Consider the following 22,784-nt stretch of genomic DNA (forward strand, 5'->3'; position numbering starts at 1 on the left):
AACTTTTTCCCATAAGCCCGGCTAGGAATGTTTTCACATCGACGGGGACTTATTTCCCCCTACACAAGAGCGAAAATAAGATTTTGCGGAATGTAAACTCAGCAATGTTCTGGACCACCCCCCTCCGGGCTCGGTGGGTTTCATTGTCGATCGGGGAGTTTGAGATGGGATCTCTCCGGACTTGGTGTAACCCGTCCGGGGATTCGATGGGAACTTTTGTCCGGGAGTTGGGACAGGATGGGTAAATGACCGAGGGGGGGGGGGGGGGGGTTGTTTCGGGTGAGTGGGGGTTTTCTGAGAACTATGGTAGGGGTTGAAGGGTTTGATGTGGTGGGAGTTGTTGTTCTAGGGGTAGGTAAGGTAGACTATCTACTACTATGTATAGTGTACCTCCTGAGGGGAAGAATATGGGTCTGATTGATCTATCGAAACTGGCTGACTGTGTACATCATCACCGTCTGTATCGTTATGGGTATGTATGTGCATGATTGTCATTGGTATGTGTAGGGGCTACGGGTTAGTAGTCGAGGGTTTGTTTGATGGCATCGTATATTCCTATCGAGGTTAGTATGTAGTTTAAAGAGGACAGGAGGGGATACGCACTCGCGACATCGGGGATGATGAACTTCTCATAGAGAAGTCCGGTATGTGTACTCCATCCTGCCACCCGCTTGACAGGAGCCTCCAGACGCAAAAACGCCCCTTCCTGGATGGTGGCCGCAACCTCGGCACCCACTCCGTAATTAATCATGCTCTCGTGCACGACGATGGCCCGACCCGTCTTCTTCACGCTATCCAAAACCGTCTGTCTATCCCACGGGTAGATCGTGCGCAGATCGATCAGCTCTATACTCGCGCCCAGGGCCTTCTCTGCAGCTGCGATGGCCGCGGAGCAGAGGTACATCGGCTGTCCGTATGAAATGACAGTCACGTCGTTTCCAGGCTTCACCACCTCGGCCGTGTTCAACGGGATCGTATAGTATTCGCTAGGAACGTGCTCCACTGCTGCCCGATATAGCACCTTCGGTTCCATGAAGATGACGGGATTCTTGGACTCGAAGATCGCCGATAAGAGTAGCCCCTTGGCTTGCGATGGAGACCGTGGCATGACGACCTGTACGCCGGGGACATGCGCGAATAGCGCCTCGGGAGACTGCGAATGGTATCTAGCGTAGCCCGATAGTTAGCATTGATGATAGTGCTGGCTTCCAGAACCCGACGTAACTTACAAAGCACCATGTCCCACCGCTCCGCAGGGCATCCTCACTACTATTCCACCGATATCCACCCCCGTTGCACCTTCACGAAACCGGAACTTGGCGGCTTCGTTCACGATCTGATCGAACGCCGGAAAGACGTAATCGGCGAACTGAATCTCCGCAACGGGCTTCATGCCCTGCGCGGCAGCCCCGATCGCGAATCCAACAATACCTTGCTCCGTCAGAGGGGTGTTGAACACGCGTTCTGACCCGAACTCCGTTTGTAGATCCATCGAGCACCGGAAGACACCACCGAATGCTACATCTTCCCCGAAGAGCATAACCTTGTTTGAGGTGGATAAGGCGGTTCGTAACGCGGAGTTGATGGCTTGATAGAGGTTTATAGATTTTGAGGTAGTGGAACTGGGCAGGTCTAAGGTGTCCGATAAGCTGGAGGGCGTGTGGTGAAGGAGCGGTGTCGATTTGTAGTCGATGGGCAGGTTAAGGCGCGAGGAAGGAGATGCGGCGGTAGAGTAACCCCGACGGGGTCGGGGTATTAGTCTGGGTAAACGGAGGGAGGCCATCGTGCTGGATATAATGCAGTGGTGAGCTCGACAGTGGGAGGAAAAATCACGATGAACAAGGGGGAGAACTCTCCCCCTGGGTTTATCAAGGAAGTGGAAGCATTGCCTGGATCATGCGGGGAATGCGCCCCGAACCCCGTGGATAACCGGGGTTCGCGGCCTTGGTGCCTGGGTGCCTGCCGCCCTGGCTGACTCAGCGAGTGCTGTTTCGGGCCTAGCCGCGGTTTCCCTTTTGGGCCAGCGCCACTATACTCTTTCGCTCTCTGTTTCTTTTTCCTCCAAAGATAAAATGTTGGGACACAGAGTCTTCGTCTCTGTTCTCCAGATGGCCAGCGGATTTCCGTTTTGGCCTACTGGTATGAACTTAACATAAAACTTCACTTCCTAGGGGTCCATCTTCACATTTAGTCCCTGGAACGAGCTTATGAAATCCCAAGTACCACACATCTTTCTACTACCCCCTTCCCAATCGCTTCAGCATGTCCGTCCTCGCCCTCTCCACTTGGTCCTCCACGTCAATGTCCCATAGCCATTGCAATCGCTCTTGCAATGCTGATTTGAACTTCTCGTCATCAGCTCCAACACCATCGAGACACAGGCTCAATAGGTAAGCATTCTGTTTGCTGCTATCGATCACTTTGCGACTCCGTGGCCGGCGAATCGCATCATAGGCTTCAAAGGCAGCGACGGCGTCTTCCACTCGAATCACTCGCGCATCCCCCAGAAGCTCCGCAAGAACATGAGAGTCCTCAATAGCTTGGCCGGCTCCCGCCCCCTGGTGCGGCGTACATGCGTGTGCCGCATCCCCGGTAAGTGCCACTCGCGACCTGATGAAGGTGGAGATCGGTGTCTGCTCAAAGATGGCCCACTGAGAGGTATCGGGCATGTGCTTGTGAGAAGAATTAGCGAAATGTCGTGCAAAATATGAAGCTGACAAGAACAGTACCTGGAGTAGACTATTAACACAACCTCCCATGACCGGCTCAAGATCTTTCATCATATCGGCCATGCTCGCGGGACGAACCCAAGTGTCACTATCCCACTCGTCACGGAAAGTATAAAAGGCGGCGTTGACCTTCTTGGCCCGCGCAATCGGATACGTGATTCCATAGGCACCGTGTCCTATGTACATGCTAGACACACGGGCACGGTGGTCTCCAACCGCTTTGACCATTGTCTCCATGTCCAACACTGCACGATACCCGTACATGCCGCTATAGCGTGGCAAGCTCTGTCGGTACTCCTCGGGAACAACGAACTCCTTTACAGTTGAGCGGATTCCGTCGCATCCAATCACTACATCTGCAGTAGCTGAAGTGCCATCCTCAAAGAAGAGGTCCATGCCGTTCGGAGTTTCAGAGAGACTGACCATCCGCTTTCCAAAATTGGAAATGTCTGGTGGTATGAGACTGACTAGCGCATCCAGAAAGTCGGCCCTTCGCACCGATGTTTGTCCAGACGGAAGAGCTTTGAGATCTAGCAGTACTTCTCCCGCCTTGTCGCCCGTCGCCCAAATAACCTCGAACCAGGTTTGTCGAAATCGCTCGTACCCCGGACTGTCCGCATGGGTAGTTATGAGAGAATCATACAGTTCGCGAATCTGCGGGTCTATCAGGGGCATAGCGCGGTGGGCAGCAGGACCGATAGTCAACCCCAAGCCAATCTCCTTGAAGGCTGGGGCAGACTCATAGATGCGAACTGGCACGCCGCGCCTCAGTAACCCGACGGCCAAAGTCAGGCCTCCAATACCACCACCAACGATGGCGACAGTGAACTCTTTGGTCGGTCGCACAGAGGACATCCTGGATGTTGCCCTAGTTTTGAAAATTATAACAGACTTTTCGACGTATTGTGAGGGTGATGTTCTCAATCTAGTGGGAACGTGCAATGAAGTCTAAGCAAATTCAGCCCAACTGTCAGTGACGGGTCGGAGCCTCATTTCCAGAATCAGCGACTACCGTCCGGGAAAAGTCTCTTATCATGCGCTGCTGTCAGGCGTCCAGGCGAAAGAGAGTGGAATTGAGCTGACTGTCTGTCTTGGGTCTGCACTTCGTATTGGACAGCTGCCATTCGGTGCCACGCTACCCCTCTTCAAGGGTTGGCAATGTCGATCTTCAGCTGCAAGGATCTCGAGCGAAGGGTGTTCGCTCTATTCAAGACTATTTACTGGCCGGCTTCCATGTTGTTCGATGCTTGGTCATGTGTGTGTCTGATTTCAAGTCCGAGTTAACCCAGCCGTGGTGATACCGCATTGCTAAGTTTACCGTCAGCACACCAATGCTTGTCTCCAAAGAGCCAGTAACGCATCCATAATCACATTTGGAATGAGGGTATCATATGTACAGGGTTCAAGATAGTATATACAAAGAAAGAGTGGCGCTGAGCCTGCCACATCCGATTCACGGTTTCTGTCGCGACGACCGGCATGGCGCTGAAACCTGCCTTGCAGCGTTGTCAGACTGTGAATCATATCCACTGAACAAGACAACCAGGGCAGTGAACTCGACACGATTTCAAACGGACGCATCGCTATCGCTAAAGGCGACCAACTGATATTCGCTGGAACGGGAGCGACAGCGACGGAAATAATGGCCCCAGCCGCAACATGTATACAAACCGGCAAACAAGCCGACTCCGCTCATAACAAAAGCCATGCCAATAATCCAGTATTGGGGGTTCATGACCTGCTCGAAACTGCCGCCTTGCTCTCGCTGGAGTAATTCGGTGGCGCCTAGCACATTTCCATTGGAGTCTAATGCTGCCAATCGGAATAGGGTAAGCTCGAGATTTTCGGGAATCTTGATCTCGGTCTCGAAGCCATCTTTCGGAAATTGGGCCACGGCCTGATACGAGTTGTCGTTAACATCGTCCATTTCCCAGACCTCCAGACGCCATGCCACGACTTCTGTTGCACCGTTCCAGCTCACATATACATGTCCTCCCAGCACTTCGGCGTCTGGGACGGTCTGCGGCCGGCCAACCCAGGTGCCCTTGAAGGTACGATAGGAGACTACCCGCCCGAACCCGAAAAAGGCCGAGGCACCGAAATGAGTGTTGCATAGCAACTGTCCGTCGGCGCTGAACTCGCTAAATGCAGCACTGTGGCCCCACTCGACAAGAACTCGGCCGCTATCATCCAGCATCTGGACGTTGCCCTGCGATACCGACCACATCTGTTGAGGATGATGGTACGCGGCGCGCAATGACGCCTCGCGAGCGGCAACGTCAAGCTCGATGGCTACCCCGCGACTTTCACTGTATGGGTCATTACTCGAGTGGCGTGCATTGTCAAAAAGAGTCAAGGTATTGTTTTTGTGCCAGCGCGCATCATGTTGCCATGCAAAGTCAGTTGCTTTTCCCCCTGAGAGATCGTGGAACTCGTTAAGCTTGCCACCCAGGGTCCACAGCACCTGGCCAGTGTTCTTGTCAATGCAGCTCACGGTATGGGTATGTCGCGCTGAGACGATATAATTTCCATCATCGTCTTTGTCGACGCTATTGATGTGGTAGAAGTCGAAGGCAAAGTTGCGCACTATTCCTGACTTGCCGAGTTTCTCATAAGTGCTGTTGATGGGGTAATGATTTGATGCGCGCCATTCGAAGAGGAGTTCGCCCGTGGCAATGTCAATTTCTTGAAAGACACCGTCATATATCCAACCCAACTCTGGGCCCCCGATGGAGGTCAGGTCGGCTGGAACAGGATCATAAATTGTCACGAGAGCCGTTCCTTCGGGAGTGATGTTGAATTCATGGAGATCACCGCCATAGTTTCCAACAGGAGAGATCACATATCGCTGAGTATACGTCGAATCCAGCTGAGAACTATTAGTATCTTATCCCACGATGCTTCATTCAGTGTTGCCTACCATATACCAGGCTCCATAACCCCGACCTTCGGTCTCACCTCCCTCCCAGTATGTCAAATAGTCAGTGTCCTGGTACCGCTGGACCTTGAAGTCTTGGGTCACATCCCAATTGTATTTCATCCAGACCAGCTCCCCTTTGGAGTCGAGTATCATCGGCCCCGGCTGGGCAACCGAGTCTCCTCGGGGGGCGAAAAAAGTGTACCGTGAGTCGCAGCCCGACTCCCATTCAGAAATCTGTACCGTGGGAGACTCATATTCGAACGAAACATAGCTTCTCGAGGGGCCAAAGCCGTATAGCCCCAGATCATACCAACTCAGGTCTGTGCGGAGCGACAAACGATGCAGCTGGGGTACGGCGAATGTGTAAAAGAGATAGCAAAGACTGATTAAGGCGCCAACCGTGACGACATGGAGGCCCGAGAGCCTTGAGCGCAAGCGATTGGCGCAAGTGAGGGTCCTAGTCCACGAGGACATTGGAACATTGCGGACGAGCAGAGTAACAAAAGCAGTCCAAGGGATGAATCAAGGGGGAATCGGATCGGGAGTCGTGCGGGATAAAAGGAACAATCTGGGAAGATAGCTTTGTCGGAACCAACGGTAAGACACCAGCTCGCTCATCATGTCATTGAGTTTCCCAAGCATGCGGAGTAACGGCGAGAATAAGAACCACCGCCCCGGTTGAGTTTACCGTTCAGGAGACAGTGGCTCCCCCGAAACGGATGCCAAAGCGCCCCATCCACGCGGCGTCGAACCGATCCATAGAAGCCGATGTCCATCGCAGCGGAGGTCAACGTCGACGCGAACCGCCCATGGCCGGCCATGATTGGCTTCCGCGACCATTCTCCAGCTGTGCCAAGACAGCCACCGTGGATCGGGGAAGCGCGGGCCCACCCTGGCGGTCGTCCACTCTCCCTCTTGCCCCTGTGCTGGGTGCACCACTGGCGTGGCCTGGCAAGTGGAAATTCATTTTCCCCCACTGCGTGGCGGTGTCGGCCCCGTCACCGCGAGCAAGAATTCATTTCGCGTCTGCCTTGGCACCGTAGCGACATTCTATTGTCCCGAATTGCCATTGGCCTGGCATCCTGGACTGATGCGAGTAACCAGGTCCAGCGCACATGAGGGCGATACAGCGCTTTGGCTATCTACGACCGGGATAAGCAAGGCAGCTCTGGATGGCTTTATCCGGTAGAATTATCTGATCTGTGGCGGATAGGCGGATGATATCTAAATGGCTTGCGTGAGTTGTGACGACTAAAGATAACTCCCGGTGCTGACAGCCACTCGGACCCGCCCGCGTCGTCACCAAGCTCGAACTTTACTCCATTCCGAGGCAAATATTCGGCACCAGGCACGTCAAGTTCAATGGAATTCGGGCCCTTCCAGAAGGTGCGCATTCGATACTGGAATTGACCTTTTTGGTTCTCCCTCAAGTACGCGTATCATGGACTCCTAGATATAGTAATGTGAAACAGGGGAGCCGTCTGGAAGATCACTGCCGGACTATTATTGGGATTCATCATCGTCATGCGGGTGAAACCAGTCGACCCTCCGCTAGTCAGAACCGGTTGATGATTGGCCAGAGATTGACAGTGGGGCAGCACGCGTGATGAGGCCTCGGCAAGGGTCATTCTGCTCCAATCAGATAGGGGTCGGCACTCTATCACCAATGAACACAGAGCTTCCATGTTGACTTTGTCAAAGCATGGTGCTGTCAACTGCGGAGGGATCCTACTGGTGCAAGCGACTAATCGCGGAGGAAGCGGATAACTTAGAACGGACAGCGGAACGCAGTATGATGATTGTGGCTGCCCATGGAGTTCGGAGAAACTGTCTTGAAGACTGGTGCAAGCGCCATCTCCGAGTCCCTTAGGGTGTACTTCATACATACGAAGCACCTCTAGATCATACAAACTAAAAGCGCGGCACTGAAGACGTGTCTATTGACTGATGAGGACAAGCATAGGAGAGACTAACAACCGCACCCCAGGATCCGGCTAAGCCAACCATTGCTTCCGAGTCAACAAATCAGCACAGAGCTTGTTAGGCAGAAGAGATACTGAATCGCTATCTACCCCCATAACCACCCACGCACGACCATGGCCACCAGCGGCGCTGCGATGACGCCATCGCACCAATGGCATCAGGTCCGTCCACCCAGCAATGTATCTGTTTTAAGGTTCAACCAGCATAGATCCGATGTCATTGTGGTCGCATAACAGCGTTGACTTGCAAGATCAGTCCGGATTGCGGCGTCCCAGTACACCTGACCCAGCCTAGCGTGGATGCGGCAATCTTTCCCGAGGCCCCAATGGGTTCGGCCGGTGGTTCCAAACCCTGATTTGACCATGGGAGCGACATGTCCCTGGGAGACCGTCAGGACCACTACTAAGAATAGTACTATTGGCCGAGGCGAGGGCCGTCGGTGCAAAATTCTACCCCATATCATAGGTAGTGTGAGCTCCTTTATCGAATCCCGGCATGCCTTAGTCGGTGCTAGTCTGGGATTTTAGTGTCTACGGCTACATGAGGAAGTGGAGACTTGCCTGGACCGGGGAATGATTCCCGAGGTGTGGTTTCGCGCGTCTCGCCAAAGCCACGAGATCAGTTTCTTTGTGCGATTGATATCGATGGCGTGCTATTGTTCTCGGATGTCCTGCTCGTTGCTGGCCCGATAGAACAAGCCTTGTCTTGGCAGTTGGCTAATACCGTTGCAGTCCCAACATGGCCTCGTACTTTAGGGGGCTTAAGATTGGCCCGGAAAAGAAATTATCGGTGGAGCCTGGGACCGGATGGATCCGATTGAGCAAACAACCAACCCACAAGTCAGAAGTGATAGGTGATCAGCAAGTATTAGGCAGACAAGATATATATGCAGTCTTGTTATCGACCACCTTTCTGTTGACGTAAAGTTATTCTTCCATCAGGATAGCTTATCTCGTTTTTTAGTGAGTTGGTATGCGGTGTGATGCTGGGTGTCATGCGTACGACAGTATGCCATTGTCACTTATGTTGATGAGATCAGATTGACCAAGCAGGTGCCTTATTGTCTCCCTATTCCTCTCCTTCCTTTGTTTCCCCCAGCATGACTACCTTGACCTCCACTCAACCTCTGCTGCACAGTACTCTTGACCTGTCGTTATTTCGTGAGAGCAAGGCCTTCGTCAACATCGCCATCGTTCTCACTCAAGTCCAGGGGCGCTTCGCCTTTGTGGCTACTATGAGATTTTCGTTCCTTGCGGATGCCCTGCTGGTAACGTGCCCCTGTCACAAAGGAAACTTAGCGTTGGCCTAGTAAGTGAAGTCACTAGATCTAAAGATAAACATACACATAGCCTCTCGCTTTTAACAGCATAAAATTGAATCTCTTCATTGCATAAAGCTCGCAAGACAATCACATGGTCTTTTGCTCTTCAAACCACGTTTTTCCGGAATTCAAGGCTGCAGAGCTAACAAGTCACGGGTTAATCTTGATCCACCATGCCCCGGATCTATAGTGATGTCTGGAGATTGATCGCACAGTCACAGCCCCTGTGGTATCTATCTCGTTGCTCTATGGTTCATCTTAGGTAGTATCCAGAGTGGGTCTTCGTCTGCACCTTCGGTGACACTTTCTTTGCCAAGAAGGGATCAGAGGATTGCGGCTTTTTAAGTTGGTATACTTCGGATGTGGATAAGTTTGAAGTACTTCCGGCATGGCTCCTTGATGATCCTTCAGAGCTGGTGGTAATTTCTGGTTCAGCCGGGAACTCCGCCTGAGGGTACTGGCGCGAAACTTTATCCTGAGCCCACGGCTCAAAGGAGGCTGCGTTCTTGAGATTCATTCAGAGAAGGCGATCGTGGGCGACCGGTTGGCGAACGGCCATCAAAATACAATTTAGGAGATTGATGGTATAATCCAGACTTTGATAAATCTCTTGGATTTCTGTGATCCCATTGCCGTCGTCTTCGGACTCGATCTCGCTGTCACCTGAGAGAAAGCTTCTATCTTCATGTCCCTGTCCGGCCTCACCAGCCACCTCTTTTAAGTCTTGTAATACTCGGAGCGTTTGTTGCAATAGCTTCATGGTTGCGCTTCCTAAATGGGAGGAGTCACGAAGACGATAGTTCAGTGATGATTGACCGACTTGATGAACGCCGATATTCCTAGACCAAACCCAGAGTCGCCCCAGCTCGCCCAGCCAGCGGCTTTGGGGCACTTCCTAGAAGGGGGGAGATCTCCAACACTACCAATGCCTATAATCACCGGTAGGAGCAGCTGGCCTGGTGTTGGCCATCCTTCCCCTGATGGTTAAACACTTAGACGATTATGTTCCTTGACTGGAGAAGATCAAGCGCTTGAACGATATCGCCGGGAAATGGAAGGTTATGTGAGGGGACCGAGTGCTCAGTGCGCGGTTCTCTGCTGAATACGTTGGAGCTCTTACTAGAGCATGTGGTTGATGACCACGACAAACGATTTGACTTGATCAGCAATCCAAAGAGCCCTGACTGGAAGGACATGGCGTTCCAGGATAGGGTGACGGTAAAGCTCGGTCGTGATTACATGTCTTCGTTGCAACTGTAGCCGGATTCTGCAGGTTTTTGGAATAGCTTTCTCGTAAACTGGGGCTCGAGACACAAATTTTATTCCAGCGCAGGCTATGTGGCCTCTCGTTGGATTAAAAGGACTCATGATTTTATCCCCACAGGCCATCTCCATCAAACCACTAACCGCCATGAAGTTCCATAAGGTCTTCTCCGGAGCCATCCATGAAGAGATGTTAAATGTGATCAAGAAGCCAAACCAGATACTGAGGACACTGCGAGCAACATGAATACCGGGAACTAACACCACGCCGTTCGAGCCGGCGTAGGGGAGGCTTATCCCATTTCGCGAGAGCAAAACCATGCCAGGGCGCTTTATGATATCATGGTCGGTGGGCAGTGTTGGAAGTGCCTCTGCAATTCGGTATGTCCACAGCTTGACAGAAATGCCATTTCAAGAAGAATGGTATGAGATCGCACTAAGTGCCGACTCAATCGGCGAAACCTTACAAGTACGACGAGCCCAATGGGCACAAAGAAACTGCCCCAATCACTCACCAAAAATACGCAAGGTTCAGTTCATTGTCTATCAAGTGCACTGCCTGGAAGTGACACAGCAAACTGCAATGGTCCGTCCACTCCTCGTTGAAGACCTTTGCTTAACACTTGAGAGACTCAACTTGCGGACATGTTTCCGAAGAAGCTCCGAGTACAGGCGAGAGATACAACGTACGCGTGTTTCTTACAGCCAAACAGCAACTTCAACTGCACTCCTACAAGAAATCTTATGCCGTTCTCCGTCCTCGCCTGCGTCCCCGATCCAAAGCACCGATGGGTTAGTCGCCGGGACCGGTTATATCTCGCCGCACTGCTAGCGGCCATTTCTCCAGCTACACGTGAGCTGGCTCAAGGAACAATGGTAAAGCCAGGATATCTTGTTCCCTCGTCATTCCGAACACAGATATATATACGACTATCCATAAATTTCCTGGAAGGTGTTAACCTCGGACAGAAATGGGAGTGTCCGCTCGATATCCTCTCTCCTCTTGGTTTAGCCTTAACCGAACTATTGTTGGGCCATACCATGCCTTCTCTTTAATTGCCCGCAGACGAGGACATGATGGACGATTGATTGCAGTGTAACACTGCCACTCGGGTGCTAAAGAAAGCCTACGAGAGCGAGACGGACTATGGGGACGCTGTGAAAGAGTGTTTAAATTGGACCCGAAATAAAGGTGAGGCTTTCCAAGATCCCCAGTTTGAGGAGTCAGTTTTCGATGTTATTCCGTCTCGTTTATAAAAGGACTCATCATTTCGAGGGATTTCATTCTGGATCATGAACCCGCATGAATTCCAATCGATCGGACGGTTTGTCCATGATTCAAAGGGTTGCGTTAGGGATTACCAGCGACGAGAGAATGAATCTTCAGTGCAAGCAAAAAAAACAAAAGAAGAAGAAAAAACATACAACAGAAGGGATTCGCTGATGGTCACCCAACTACTAACCTCCCGGCGTGTGGCTTAAACGTGGCCAGAAGACGGATGGGTGCTGCTTGGGTGAGAAATAGGTGAGTGCTGTTTTAGTGTCGCGCGACCGGGGGTGAGCAGGGTAAGTATGCAATAGATGGGGTGAGCATTCTTACCTGAGATCGGAGATCATGCAGACTGATGTAACTAATAAACCTTGATATCTATAAAAGATAATGTTAAGATTGATTATTAGATATAAAAATCTTGCTACCTGTAACGCTGCCTTTCTTGACTATATTATTAGTCACGGTGATAATCTGATTCTAGCTGCCATATCCCAGTGCAGAGAAGCGGTCAGTTATATTTTTATCTAATCAAGCTCAACGGCTTCTTATATCATGGTCACTTCATCTTTATGTCCGAAGTGAAACGCTGTATCTGAAATAGTATAACTATATTTTAATCTTGTATTGATTATATGGGGGGGCCTGCAGTAATTGATATAAACTTATCTCTAAGATTAATCCTAAAACCTGCAGAAACTGATATTATATAAGAGCCTTGGAGTGTCTGTAGAGAATATAGCTGTTACAGACCCCTGCTAGCCAGGTTACTAGCAGAAGCGGACTCGTCAGGCAGAAAGGTAACGACCAGAAAGGACTCGGGCAGCCAGCAACTCTTATTGAGTAAGATCCCGGTTGAGGTAACACCCGAGGCAACGCTGTGTCACGTGACCATCTACCATCAGATCTACCATCGAGGGTATACGATATGGTATACGGGATCCGGGAACGTGATTGGATCGACCCTCGATCTATCCTGAATGGTATACGAAATGGTATACGAAGGATAGGATATAAGGACACTCTTTCATGTACTTAGTTAGTTCTGTTCTTCGTGCTCAATTCACATTGTCTTTAAGTAACCTACGTTTTGGTAGAGCTTAGCGACAACACTCGTCCGCACTTACTTACGGATAGCTGCACGGCACTATCTGGCCTTACTTCTCTTCTCTTGTTCAGATCAAGTCACCTTTAGATAGTCAACAGCCTGACTACCTTTGATTCAGTTCACAAGGTAGTCAGGCTGTTGACTATCTAAAGGTGACTTGATCTGAACAAGAGAAGAGAAGTAAGGCTAGATAGTGCCGCGCAGCTATCCGTAAGTAAGTACAGACGAGTATTATCACTAAGCTTTATCAAAACGTATGGTTACTTAAAGACAGTATTATTGAGCACGAAGAACAGAACTAACTAAGTATATGAAGAAGTGTCCTTATATATCCGTCTCTTGTATACCATTCTGTATACCATTCTATATACCACATGCATATACCATATACCCGACCATATACCCTTTCATATACCCGCAGTCACGTGACTCATAACACGTAGCGGCTCAGTTCGGGTCCTTCCTGATAAGAGTTACATCTTTCCGAGTACAGCCCTTCTGCCTGATATAACTGCCTTACTAGTCTCTTTAGCTAGCAGGGGTCCGTAACACCACCTCCCTTCCTTCAAGATTCTTATCCTTAAGAATATAAAGGTGAGTGCCCCCGTGTACACTATTAGCTAGATTCTTCAGTTCTCTTTTCTCCTCAGGATAGGTCATCATGCCTAAACGTAACAAGTATGCTGATAATAAACATTTGGCTAATAGGATTAAAAATTCTAGTCATCCTGTTGACACCCCTTATGCTTTCTACTTTTTTCAAGATAAAGTCTATATTATGAGTTTGTCTGCTTGAAGTAAGAAATATTTAGCTTATACCTTGCGCGGTCACAAGTGCAAAAAATAGTTTCATAATAACTAAGAATAGGATAAGCTCAAGCAAAATAAGTAAAAAGTTACAGCTAATCTTACAGTAATTTAACAACAATTTCTGTAATATTCTAAAAAGATAAATCAAGTAATAATAAAGATTATTCACTTGTAAAAATATTAACAGTTTCTAAAGAATTATGGTGGTCGGATGTTAAATCACAACTCAAATATATTGGAATAACTGGATGATAAGGATTCTTCAAGTACTGAGGATCTTTAAGAGCTAGAATATCTAGTTAATAAATATAATACTACTCAACTTGCCGCTGTGTCAGACACTCCTAGTCTGATTTAGTTAATTAGTTCCCCTTCTTTCTGGGCAAACTTTAATCTGTCTGTCAATAATATTACTTCACAAGCTGGTAATAGCTTATCAAATTCTCGATAGGTTTCCATATGTTTTTTAAGATATCATATTCTTTCTATTTTACCAGATACTTTGATCTGCTGCTAATCTTCTTGTGGTCTAGAATCTTTTTAACTTTATATTCTTATTCTGTATTGTTGTTAATCTCCACATTTTCTGTAATTCTAGCATTCTTTAGTACAGGTTTTAATAATGAGATATAAAATACTAGATAAATTCTGTTTATTAATTTTAATAATCTTAACTTATAATTAACCAGTCTCTTCTTATCTTTAATAATAAACAGTCCTAGCTTGTGATAGTCAAGCTTCTGACTTAATTATTTTATCTTGATATTTCTATAGAATAGAAATATCTTCTTCCCTTTTTTAAAGTCAGGTTTTCTTCTGTATCTATAATCATAATATATCTTACTGTACAAGTTCATAAACTCAATATCTCAGAATAACTGTAAATACATGTTTTCCATAAATATGATAATATTCTTGGCTATATTAATAACTTATTATTTTCTTAATAGCATTTTTAAAAACCTCAGATAATATCTATAATTAATGTAAAACAGTAAGACTTTAATAATCAAGTAACTGGTATTATTGTAAGAAAATTATATTATTAGTAGTAGATTTATTTAATCATTCTGCTAGTAGTTTATATAGTATCTTAAGTATTATTTAATTATCTAATTAATTTTTTCTGTTTGCCCATTTATCTGTGAGTGATAAGCTATTATTATTTATTCTTCTATTTTTATAAGATCTGCGAGTGATCTTCAGAACTTTAAGATAAATAACTTATCTTGATCTGATATAATATACTTTAATATTCTATAATATATAACAATATTTTCTAGAAACAGTTCTGCTATCTGTATTACTATTATTATTATCTTACTTAATATAAGATAAATATATTTAGTAAGATAATTAGTAATAACTGTAATAGTATTAAATCTTTCTAATTTTAATAATAGATTAATAAAGTTAATTATTATCTATTTCCATGGCCGCTGTGGTGCCTTCTATACTTATATTTATTTATAGGATTAGTGTCTTGCAGGCTTATTCTTAATATAAGTCTTATATTATTTAATATAATCGCGTATTTTTTATCTGAGGTTTGAAATGTAATAATTCTTCATGATTAATTCAGTTATCTTCTCCATTTCTAGATAGCTCTTGAGTAGTTTATTATAATATTTAACCATAATCTCTGTTCTCATCGCGGTTAATATAAAGATTAATCTATAAAAGTATACTAGTCTATCTTTATTAATAATAATCTTATCTGGTAAGTTCTTGCTTATTTTCTAGAATATTTTATTATTTTTTATATTTTTAGTTAATCACTTAGTTAGGTTGTTACCTATTTCCAATATTGCTGTTAGATAGGTCTTATTATAGATGATCAATCTATCTGTATTCTGCTTCAAGATGGCTGGTTTAATAGCCTTTTTATTTAATTCATAATCTGGCCTGTGGCTTAGTATATCTACGTGTTTATTCTCTACTCTCTTACAGTATATAATTCTGAAGTTATATTATAACAGAATCTCAGCCCATCATGCCTGTCTTCTAGTCAATTCTTTAGTTATTATGAAGTAAGTCAAGTTCTTATAGTCTGTCTTTATAATAACAATATGCTTTACTTTTTCAAGATAGATCCTCTATTACTTAAATACTATTATTATAGCTAGTAATTCCTTGTTATGAATATTATAATTAAGTTCTGCTTGAACTAACTTCCTTAAGTGAAATATAATCAGTCTCAGCTTTCTGTCTTTTCTAGATTGTGTTATACATATATTAATAGTGTAGTCTGATATGTTGGTTTTAATGGTTATTTCTTTTTTTAGATCGTGCTGTACAAGTACTAGTAATATAATAAGTCACTACTTAATATCTTTAAACATGCTCTACTGTGGTTCTCTTCACTAGTACTTCTTTAACTTCTTTATAAGCTTAAAGAATGGCATTATATAGATAGTATATTCATCCATGAATTATTGATAGTAATTAACTAATCTAATAAACTGCTGTAGTTCCTTCAGATTTCTAGATTAAGATTAATCCTGTATAACTTATACTTTAGCTTGCTTAGTATGGATTTTCTTTATAGATATCTAGTATTTTAGAAACTCTGTTTCCCGTACATGAAATTCATACTTTTTTAACTTATATTATAATTAATATAGGTATAGTTTATATAAAACTAGTCTTACATATCTTACGTGTTCTTTCTCAGTCTTTAAAAAGATTAATATATTATCTAAGTAAGTAATTATAAACCTGTCAAGATATTCTCCAAGAACTTTATTAATATATTACTAAAATAACACTGGTGCGTTGATAAGCTTAAATAATATAATCAAGTACTTAAAATATCTATACTTTATTTTAAATATAGTCTTTTATTCTTTATCTTCCGTAATGTGTATATGATAATATATATTTATAATATTAAGTTTAGTGAACCACTTTGTTCCTTGTATCTTATCTTGGATTTCTGAAATCAAAAATAACAGGTATTAATCCTTAATTATAATAACATTCAGTAAATAATAATCCATGTATAGTTATAAACTACTGTTCTTTTTTAATATAAATAAGACTCTATATTCTGCTAGTGACTTTAAAGGCCTGATATTATCTTTAACCAGCTGGTTATTAATATATTCTTATAGTATCTATAATTTTTTTTTAGATATCAGGTAAATCTTTCTACATACCAGTAACTTTCTTTTTTCTATAGAAATAATATGGTCATGCTTTCTATGCTGAGATAATTCAGATTATTCTAACTATTTAAATAAGTTCTTAAATTACTTATATTATAATAGGATCTGTATGTTACTCTTAACTGCAGCTAGAAGTTTCTATAAATCTTCTAGTCCTTAGACTGTCATCTTAATCTTTATATTAAAACTATTAATACTATACTTACAGTATTCTTTTATTATTATTAATATCTATCTTGATAATTCTATAAGCTAATCTCTCTATAATAACTTAGTTACTGCTATTACTTGTATAACTATACTTAAAATATTATTTTTCTTTAAGTTATCTTTGATATCTGGCGTGTTAGACTTTCGTGATAATCTTAACCTTCTCTTACTAGATTACTTAATTCTTATTTCAGCTTCTTGCTAAGTAATGGGCTATATAGATCCAGACCCCATACCTGGTTCTTGCTGGTGTTATCTTGGATAATCATAATTTATAAATTAAAGACTCTCAGTCTTTTAATTAATCTGCAGATTATGATTCCTAAGCCATGGAATCCTTAACATAATGTTATACTATCTTAAAGATATTATATCAAAGTCTATATACTTATGATAATCCTTTATAATTATAAATATAGATCTTGATTTAATTATTAATATAAGAGTTTCTAAATTCTCTCTATTCAGTTCTGTAATCAGTTCAGATTCTGCTTTCTATTATCTAAGTATCTTAAGTTATTACATGAATCGCGGGTTTATAAAGTTCCTGGTTACTCCAGAATCTACCAATACTTAGATTAATTAATTTAATATAATTGCTTAGATCTTCAGATATAGTTCTGACTTTATAATTACTAACTGCTATTCTGGCCAGTTAGGTTTTAACTATTATAAATATTTTCTTAAAAATCTTAAGCCTTTTATCTTTACCGCGTAGTATATTATATATTAATTATTAAAACATACCAGTCAATATATTAATCTATGGTAAGAATATCTTTAATACTTTTTACACGTGTAATTAAAGATAAAATATAAATAATAACTTATCTTAGCCCTAACCACTTCCGGTATCTTAGATCAGTAGTTAGTAATATACTTTCAATTATAATATATTAAGTATATATTTATATAACACACAAGCTAAGAAAGTTTATTATATTTTTAATAATCTTTACTTTTTTTAAAATAAATATACAGACATGATTTATCATATTAAGATTTTATTCTAATAACATTTATCTTCTAGCTAATCTCTGATAGCTGGTAATAATAATCTGTATTATCTCGTCCACATATTAAATAAACTTTTAGATAATAAGAATATCTTTATAAATATTATTTCTAAGTCTTATTTTATGATTTTCAACATTTCAAATCTTAATATGGGCAATGCTGTATAATTATCTTAAACTCTAGGCAGAATTATACTAGATTCTCTAAAATCTTTTTCAAGATACAGTTTAATTAATAAATAATATTCTTTTAATCATTCTTTTAGTTCTTCTTGTCCTTATCTTACTGTAATAGACAGAGTTTACTAATTTTTAATAAAGATTTTTCAAGAGTATTAGATATCTTATTAAATCTCTTCTTACTAGGTTCAAGATCTTTAAGTAGTGTACTATACTCTTTATCTAATAATTTATCTTTATCTTAAACTATACTGGGATAGTTGTTTCTTAGAATTAACTTATAATTATTATTATTGATTTCTATAATCCAAACTAATAGTACAGATAATTATTAATTCTCTTATTAACTAGATAGTACTGTTAACTCATCCGGAGTGGCCTGTTATCTTAACTAATTATAATATATTCTGTTCTCTAATAACCAACCATGCTAAATAATATATAGTTTCTTATTATCTAATATTTATATTGTAGATTCTGTCCAAACTTCGTGCTGAATAGTAGTAACATCATAAGCTTCTCTGCCTTGATCTTGATTCATAGCCCTCAATTACTTCTGAGGCTGTTTCTGACTGCAGTCCTTTAACTAATGACCTGCTTTACCGCAGCTGAAGTACAAGCAGTCTTGTTTACACCGTTCAAGTTCCTTCTTAGACACTTGAGTCTCTTGAGTCTGATGCTGTACTATATCCAGCTTCATGGGTTTCGGCCTATAGAGATCTTCATATTCCAAGTTTCTAGATTATGCTGACCTTCTATTATTAGCTTAATAACCTGGCTGGTTATTATATCAAGATATAGACCTGCTGGTCCACTGATCCTCTTATTATTTTATATTAAAATTATATAATTTATTATTAATCTTTACTGCTGTTTTAATTATCTTAACCAAAGTATTTAATTATTCTTATTAAATGATCTTTTCTTAGATCTCTATCTTGAATCCTTCTTCAAATCATAAGATATAAGTATTATTATTCTAATCTAGATAATTAATAACTTGCTAAAACTCTGAAGTATATATAGATACTAATCTTATCTACTTAAGTTATTATAACTTCTACTCAGTATTTTATACTATATTAATATCTCTAAATATTTATTCAAGACATTGTTTAAATCTGGCATAACTAATAAAAAATTATTTTATATTATTATTCTGATTATTTATTATTTTTTCTTATTATTTGTAGATATACAGTTTGAACTAATTAAATACTGTTTTAATAAGATAAGTAGACATGAAAAAGATCTTGTTCTCCTTATTCTTAAGCTTTTTCTTGTTCATGTTGAGATATAAGTCTAACTGGATCAAGAAAGCTCTGAGCTTTGCTTGTTTGCTGTCAAATAGCTCAGATAATCAGATCTTAACAGATTTAACTGATAAGCAGCCTTTGAGTAACTGGTTCTTTTGTTTTAAGACAGTGACGCTTTCTTGTAACTGACTAACCATATCCATTAGTTCCTTGGTTGTCAGGCCCTGCTGCTGAGGCGCACGCGATGTGTTTAATGTAATTAACATAATGACTGATTATCACTAGATAATACTTATACTGACTGGTGCTCAATATATCAAATCCTAAGATTACTTCTCCCTATTCCTATTAGCTTAGCTCCCGTTCCAATACATACCTTGTAAACTGAATCAAAGATAGTCAGGCTGTTAACTATCTAAAAATAACTTGATCTAAATAAGAAAAGAGAAATAAGGCTAGATAGTGCTGCGCAGCTATCCGTAAGTAAGTATAGATAAGTATTATCATTAAGCTTTATCAAAACATATGGTTACTTAAAGACAGTGTTATTAAGCATGAAGAACAGAACTAACTAAGTATATGAAGAAGTATCCTTATATATCCATCTCTTATATACTATTCTATATACCATTCTGTATACCACATGCATATACCATATACCCGACCATATACCCTTTCATATACCCGCAGTCACGTGACTCGTGACACGTAGTGGCTCAGTTCGGGTCCTTCCTGATAAGAGTTGCATCTTCCCGAGTACAGCCCTTCTGCCTGACGTAACCGCCTCACTAGTCCCTTTAGCTAGCAGGGGTCCGTAACAAATAGCTTTATCTATTTATTAATTCTTTATAATTATCTATATTTGTATCTATTTAAATAAGCCAGTAGATATTAAACAGGTGTTAATAATGGTAACAGTAATAGTAATAATACAATAGTAGTATAGATAGTAATATAGGAAATGGACAATCAAAATATATAAAAAACTGTTTATTATTAAATTTAACTTAGAGGATATTAAATATATGATACTCAGTATTTATAAGGCTGTTATATGACATGCTCACTACATACTTATCTCTAGTATGGGAATAGACGGAGTTATTTCTAGATATACTTTCAGCAATACTGTTTCACATATCTAAAGAGATTCAACCTGCTTAATAAAATAGTCAATAGATTTGTAGAACTAGTTTATTAAACTAATATAGTATTTAAGATCTTTAAATATCTTGAGAAATATTAAAAACTGGATAGCCTTAAGTTTATTTTCTAGCATATACAGTCCCAGAGTATCAACACATTAATCCAGAAGATGGACTGACAGAAAGACAACACATGACTTTTTAATAGTAATATTGATACTTAAATCACTTAGTTTAGTAAGTATATAGCCAGTATTAACTCTTCAGAAAAGTCTACAAGCTATATAATCTTGTCTGGGACTGAATTTAAAGACTATTTTTCTTACTGACCAATACTTAATACTGCAGCCGAAGCCAATATGTATCCTTCTAATAATAAGCTCAAGCTTATTATTAACTGTTTATATAATTCTTCTACTAATAAGTCTAGTAAGATTAAAAAGACTAAAAAGTCTGGAAACAGTAAGCTTTCTTTTATAGAAAAGACTCTTTCAATAAGATTAAAAAAAAAGAAGAATATTGTTACGGACCCCTGCTAGCTAAAGGGACTAGTGAGGCGGTTACGTCAGGCAGAAGAGCGGCACTCGGAGAGATGCAACTCTTATCAGGCAGGACCCGGACTGAGCCGCTACGTGTCATGAGTCACGTGACTGCGGGTATATGAAAGGGTATATGGTCAGGTATATGATATATGCCTGTGGTATATGAGAAGGTATATAGAATGGTATATAAAGGACGGATATATAAGAACACTTCTTTTTATACTTAGTTAGTTCTGTTCTTCATGCTCAATAACACTGTCTTTAAGTAACCATATATTTTGATAAAGCTTAATAATAATACTTATCTGTACTTACTTACAGATAGTTGCACGGCACTATCTAGCCTTACTTCTCTTCTCTTATTCAGATCAAGTCATCTTTAGATAATTAATAACCTGATTACCTTGATTCAGTTCACAGGTACGTATTGGAAACGGGAGCTAAGCTAACAGAAACAGGGAGAAGCAATCCTAGGATTTAACATATTAAGCATCAGTCAGTACGAGTATTACCCAGTAACAACCAGTCATTATGTTAACTATATCAAACACATCACGTGCGCCACAGCAGGGCCCGATAACCAAGGAACTGATAGACATGGTTAGTCAGCTACAAGAAAGCATCACTGTCTTAGAACAACAGAACCAGTTACTCAAAGATCACTTATCAGTCAAATCTGTTAAGATCCGACCACCTGAGCTATTTAACAGTAAATGAGCAAGGCTCAGGGCTTTCTTGATCCAGTTAGATTTGTATCTTAACATGAATAAGAAAAGCTTAAGAATAAGAAAAACAAGATCTTTTTTATATTTACTTACCTGATTGAAGCAATATTTAATTAGTTCAAACTATACATCCGCGAGAGATAAGAAAAGTTAATAAGTAATTAAAATAATAATATAAAATAACTTTTTACTAATTATACCAGATTTAAACAGCATCTTGAACAGATATTTAGAGATATTAATATAATATAAAACATTAAATAAAAGTTATAATAACTTAAGTAAACAAGATTGATATCTATATATATTTTAAAGTTTCAGCAAGTTATTAATTACTTAAACTAAAATAATAATATCTATATCTTATAATTTAGAGAAGGACTCAAGATAGAGATCTAAGAAAAGATTATTTAGCAAGAATAACTAGATATATTAATTAAGATAATCAAAGCAGTAATTAAGATTGATAATAAGTTATATGATTTTAACATGAAATAATAAGAGGGTTAATAAACCAGTAAGTCTATATCTTAATATAATAATTAGCCAGGTTACTAAGTTAATAATGAAAGATCGGTACAACCTAGAAGTTTGGGATATAAAGATTCTTATAGACTAAAATCAATGGAGCTAGATATAGTACAGTATCAGACTCAACAGACTCAAGTATCTAAGAAGGAACTTGAACAGCATAAACAAGACTGCTTATACTTTAGCTACAGTAAAGCAGATCACTAGTTAAGAAACTGTAGTCAGAAACAGTAATAGTGTCAGAAGTAATTAAATACTACAAACCAAGATCAAGACAGAGAAGTCTATAATATTACTGCTATTTAGCACGAAGTTTAGATAGAATCTATAATACAGATATTAGATAACAAGAAGCTATATATTATTCAGTATAATTAGTTATCAGAAAACAGAATATATTATAATTAGTTAAGATAATAGATCATCCTGGATAAGTTAATAATACTATTTAATTAATAAAAAGATTAATAATTATCTATACCATTAATTTGGACTACAGAAGTCAATAATAATAATTATAAGCTAGTTTCAAGGAGTAACTATCTTAATATAGTTTAAAATAAAGATAAACTATTAAATAAAGAGTATGATATACTACTTAAAGATCT

General features: G+C 40.9%; 4 protein-coding genes across 4 annotated transcripts; 1 reads left to right on the plus strand and 3 right to left on the minus strand.

The window, feature by feature from the left end:
* Positions 1-395: 395 nt before the first annotated feature.
* BO94DRAFT_536922 (2-oxoisovalerate dehydrogenase subunit beta) lies at positions 396-1,857 on the minus strand. The gene is made up of 3 exons (XM_025612148.1): positions 1,230-1,857; positions 604-1,166; positions 396-555 (listed from the first exon to the last, which is right to left on the minus strand). The coding sequence occupies exons 1-3, from the start codon at positions 1,781-1,783 to the stop codon at positions 518-520; spliced, it is 1,155 nt and encodes a 384-aa protein (XP_025465747.1). The 5' UTR covers positions 1,784-1,857; the 3' UTR covers positions 396-517.
* Positions 1,858-2,237: 380 nt separating this feature from the next.
* On the minus strand, positions 2,238-3,584 carry BO94DRAFT_520457 (putative salicylate hydroxylase; the record flags this gene model as incomplete). Its single annotated transcript, XM_025610110.1, has 2 exons — positions 2,238-2,672; positions 2,730-3,584. 2 exons carry the CDS (start codon positions 3,582-3,584, stop codon positions 2,238-2,240), a joined length of 1,290 nt encoding a protein of 429 aa, XP_025465748.1.
* Positions 3,585-4,120: 536 nt separating this feature from the next.
* Positions 4,121-6,470, minus strand: BO94DRAFT_625823 (arylsulfotransferase family protein; the record flags this gene model as incomplete). The annotated part of the gene is made up of 3 exons (XM_025617311.1): positions 4,121-5,598; positions 5,650-5,969; positions 6,338-6,470. The coding sequence occupies 3 exons, from the start codon at positions 6,468-6,470 to the stop codon at positions 4,297-4,299; spliced, it is 1,755 nt and encodes a 584-aa protein (XP_025465749.1). The 3' UTR covers positions 4,121-4,296.
* A 4,065-nt stretch (positions 6,471-10,535) lies between these two features.
* Positions 10,536-11,473, plus strand: BO94DRAFT_547951 (uncharacterized protein; the record flags this gene model as incomplete). The annotated part of the gene is made up of 3 exons (XM_025613362.1): positions 10,536-10,802; positions 10,922-11,092; positions 11,312-11,473. The coding sequence occupies 3 exons, from the start codon at positions 10,536-10,538 to the stop codon at positions 11,471-11,473; spliced, it is 600 nt and encodes a 199-aa protein (XP_025465750.1).
* Positions 11,474-22,784: the final 11,311 nt, after the last annotated feature.

The sequence above is a fragment of the Aspergillus sclerotioniger genome (assembly GCF_003184525.1).
Source record: "Aspergillus sclerotioniger CBS 115572 chromosome Unknown BO94scaffold_20, whole genome shotgun sequence".
NCBI classification, from domain to species: Eukaryota; Fungi; Ascomycota; class Eurotiomycetes; order Eurotiales; family Aspergillaceae; genus Aspergillus; species Aspergillus sclerotioniger.

Bases quoted from the DNA above. Each gene is read 5' to 3' on its own strand.
- BO94DRAFT_536922 (XM_025612148.1), bottom strand. From the start codon at position 1,783: ATGGCCTCCCTCCGTTTACCCAGACTAATACCCCGACCCCGTCGGGGT. The intron at 1,167-1,229 runs GTAAGTTACGTC...GGGCTACGCTAG, and splicing joins GCGGTGGGACATGGTGCTTT to ATACCATTCGCAGTCTCCCG. The intron at 556-603 runs GTGCGTATCCCC...TAACCTCGATAG, and splicing joins CATCATCCCCGATGTCGCGA to GAATATACGATGCCATCAAA.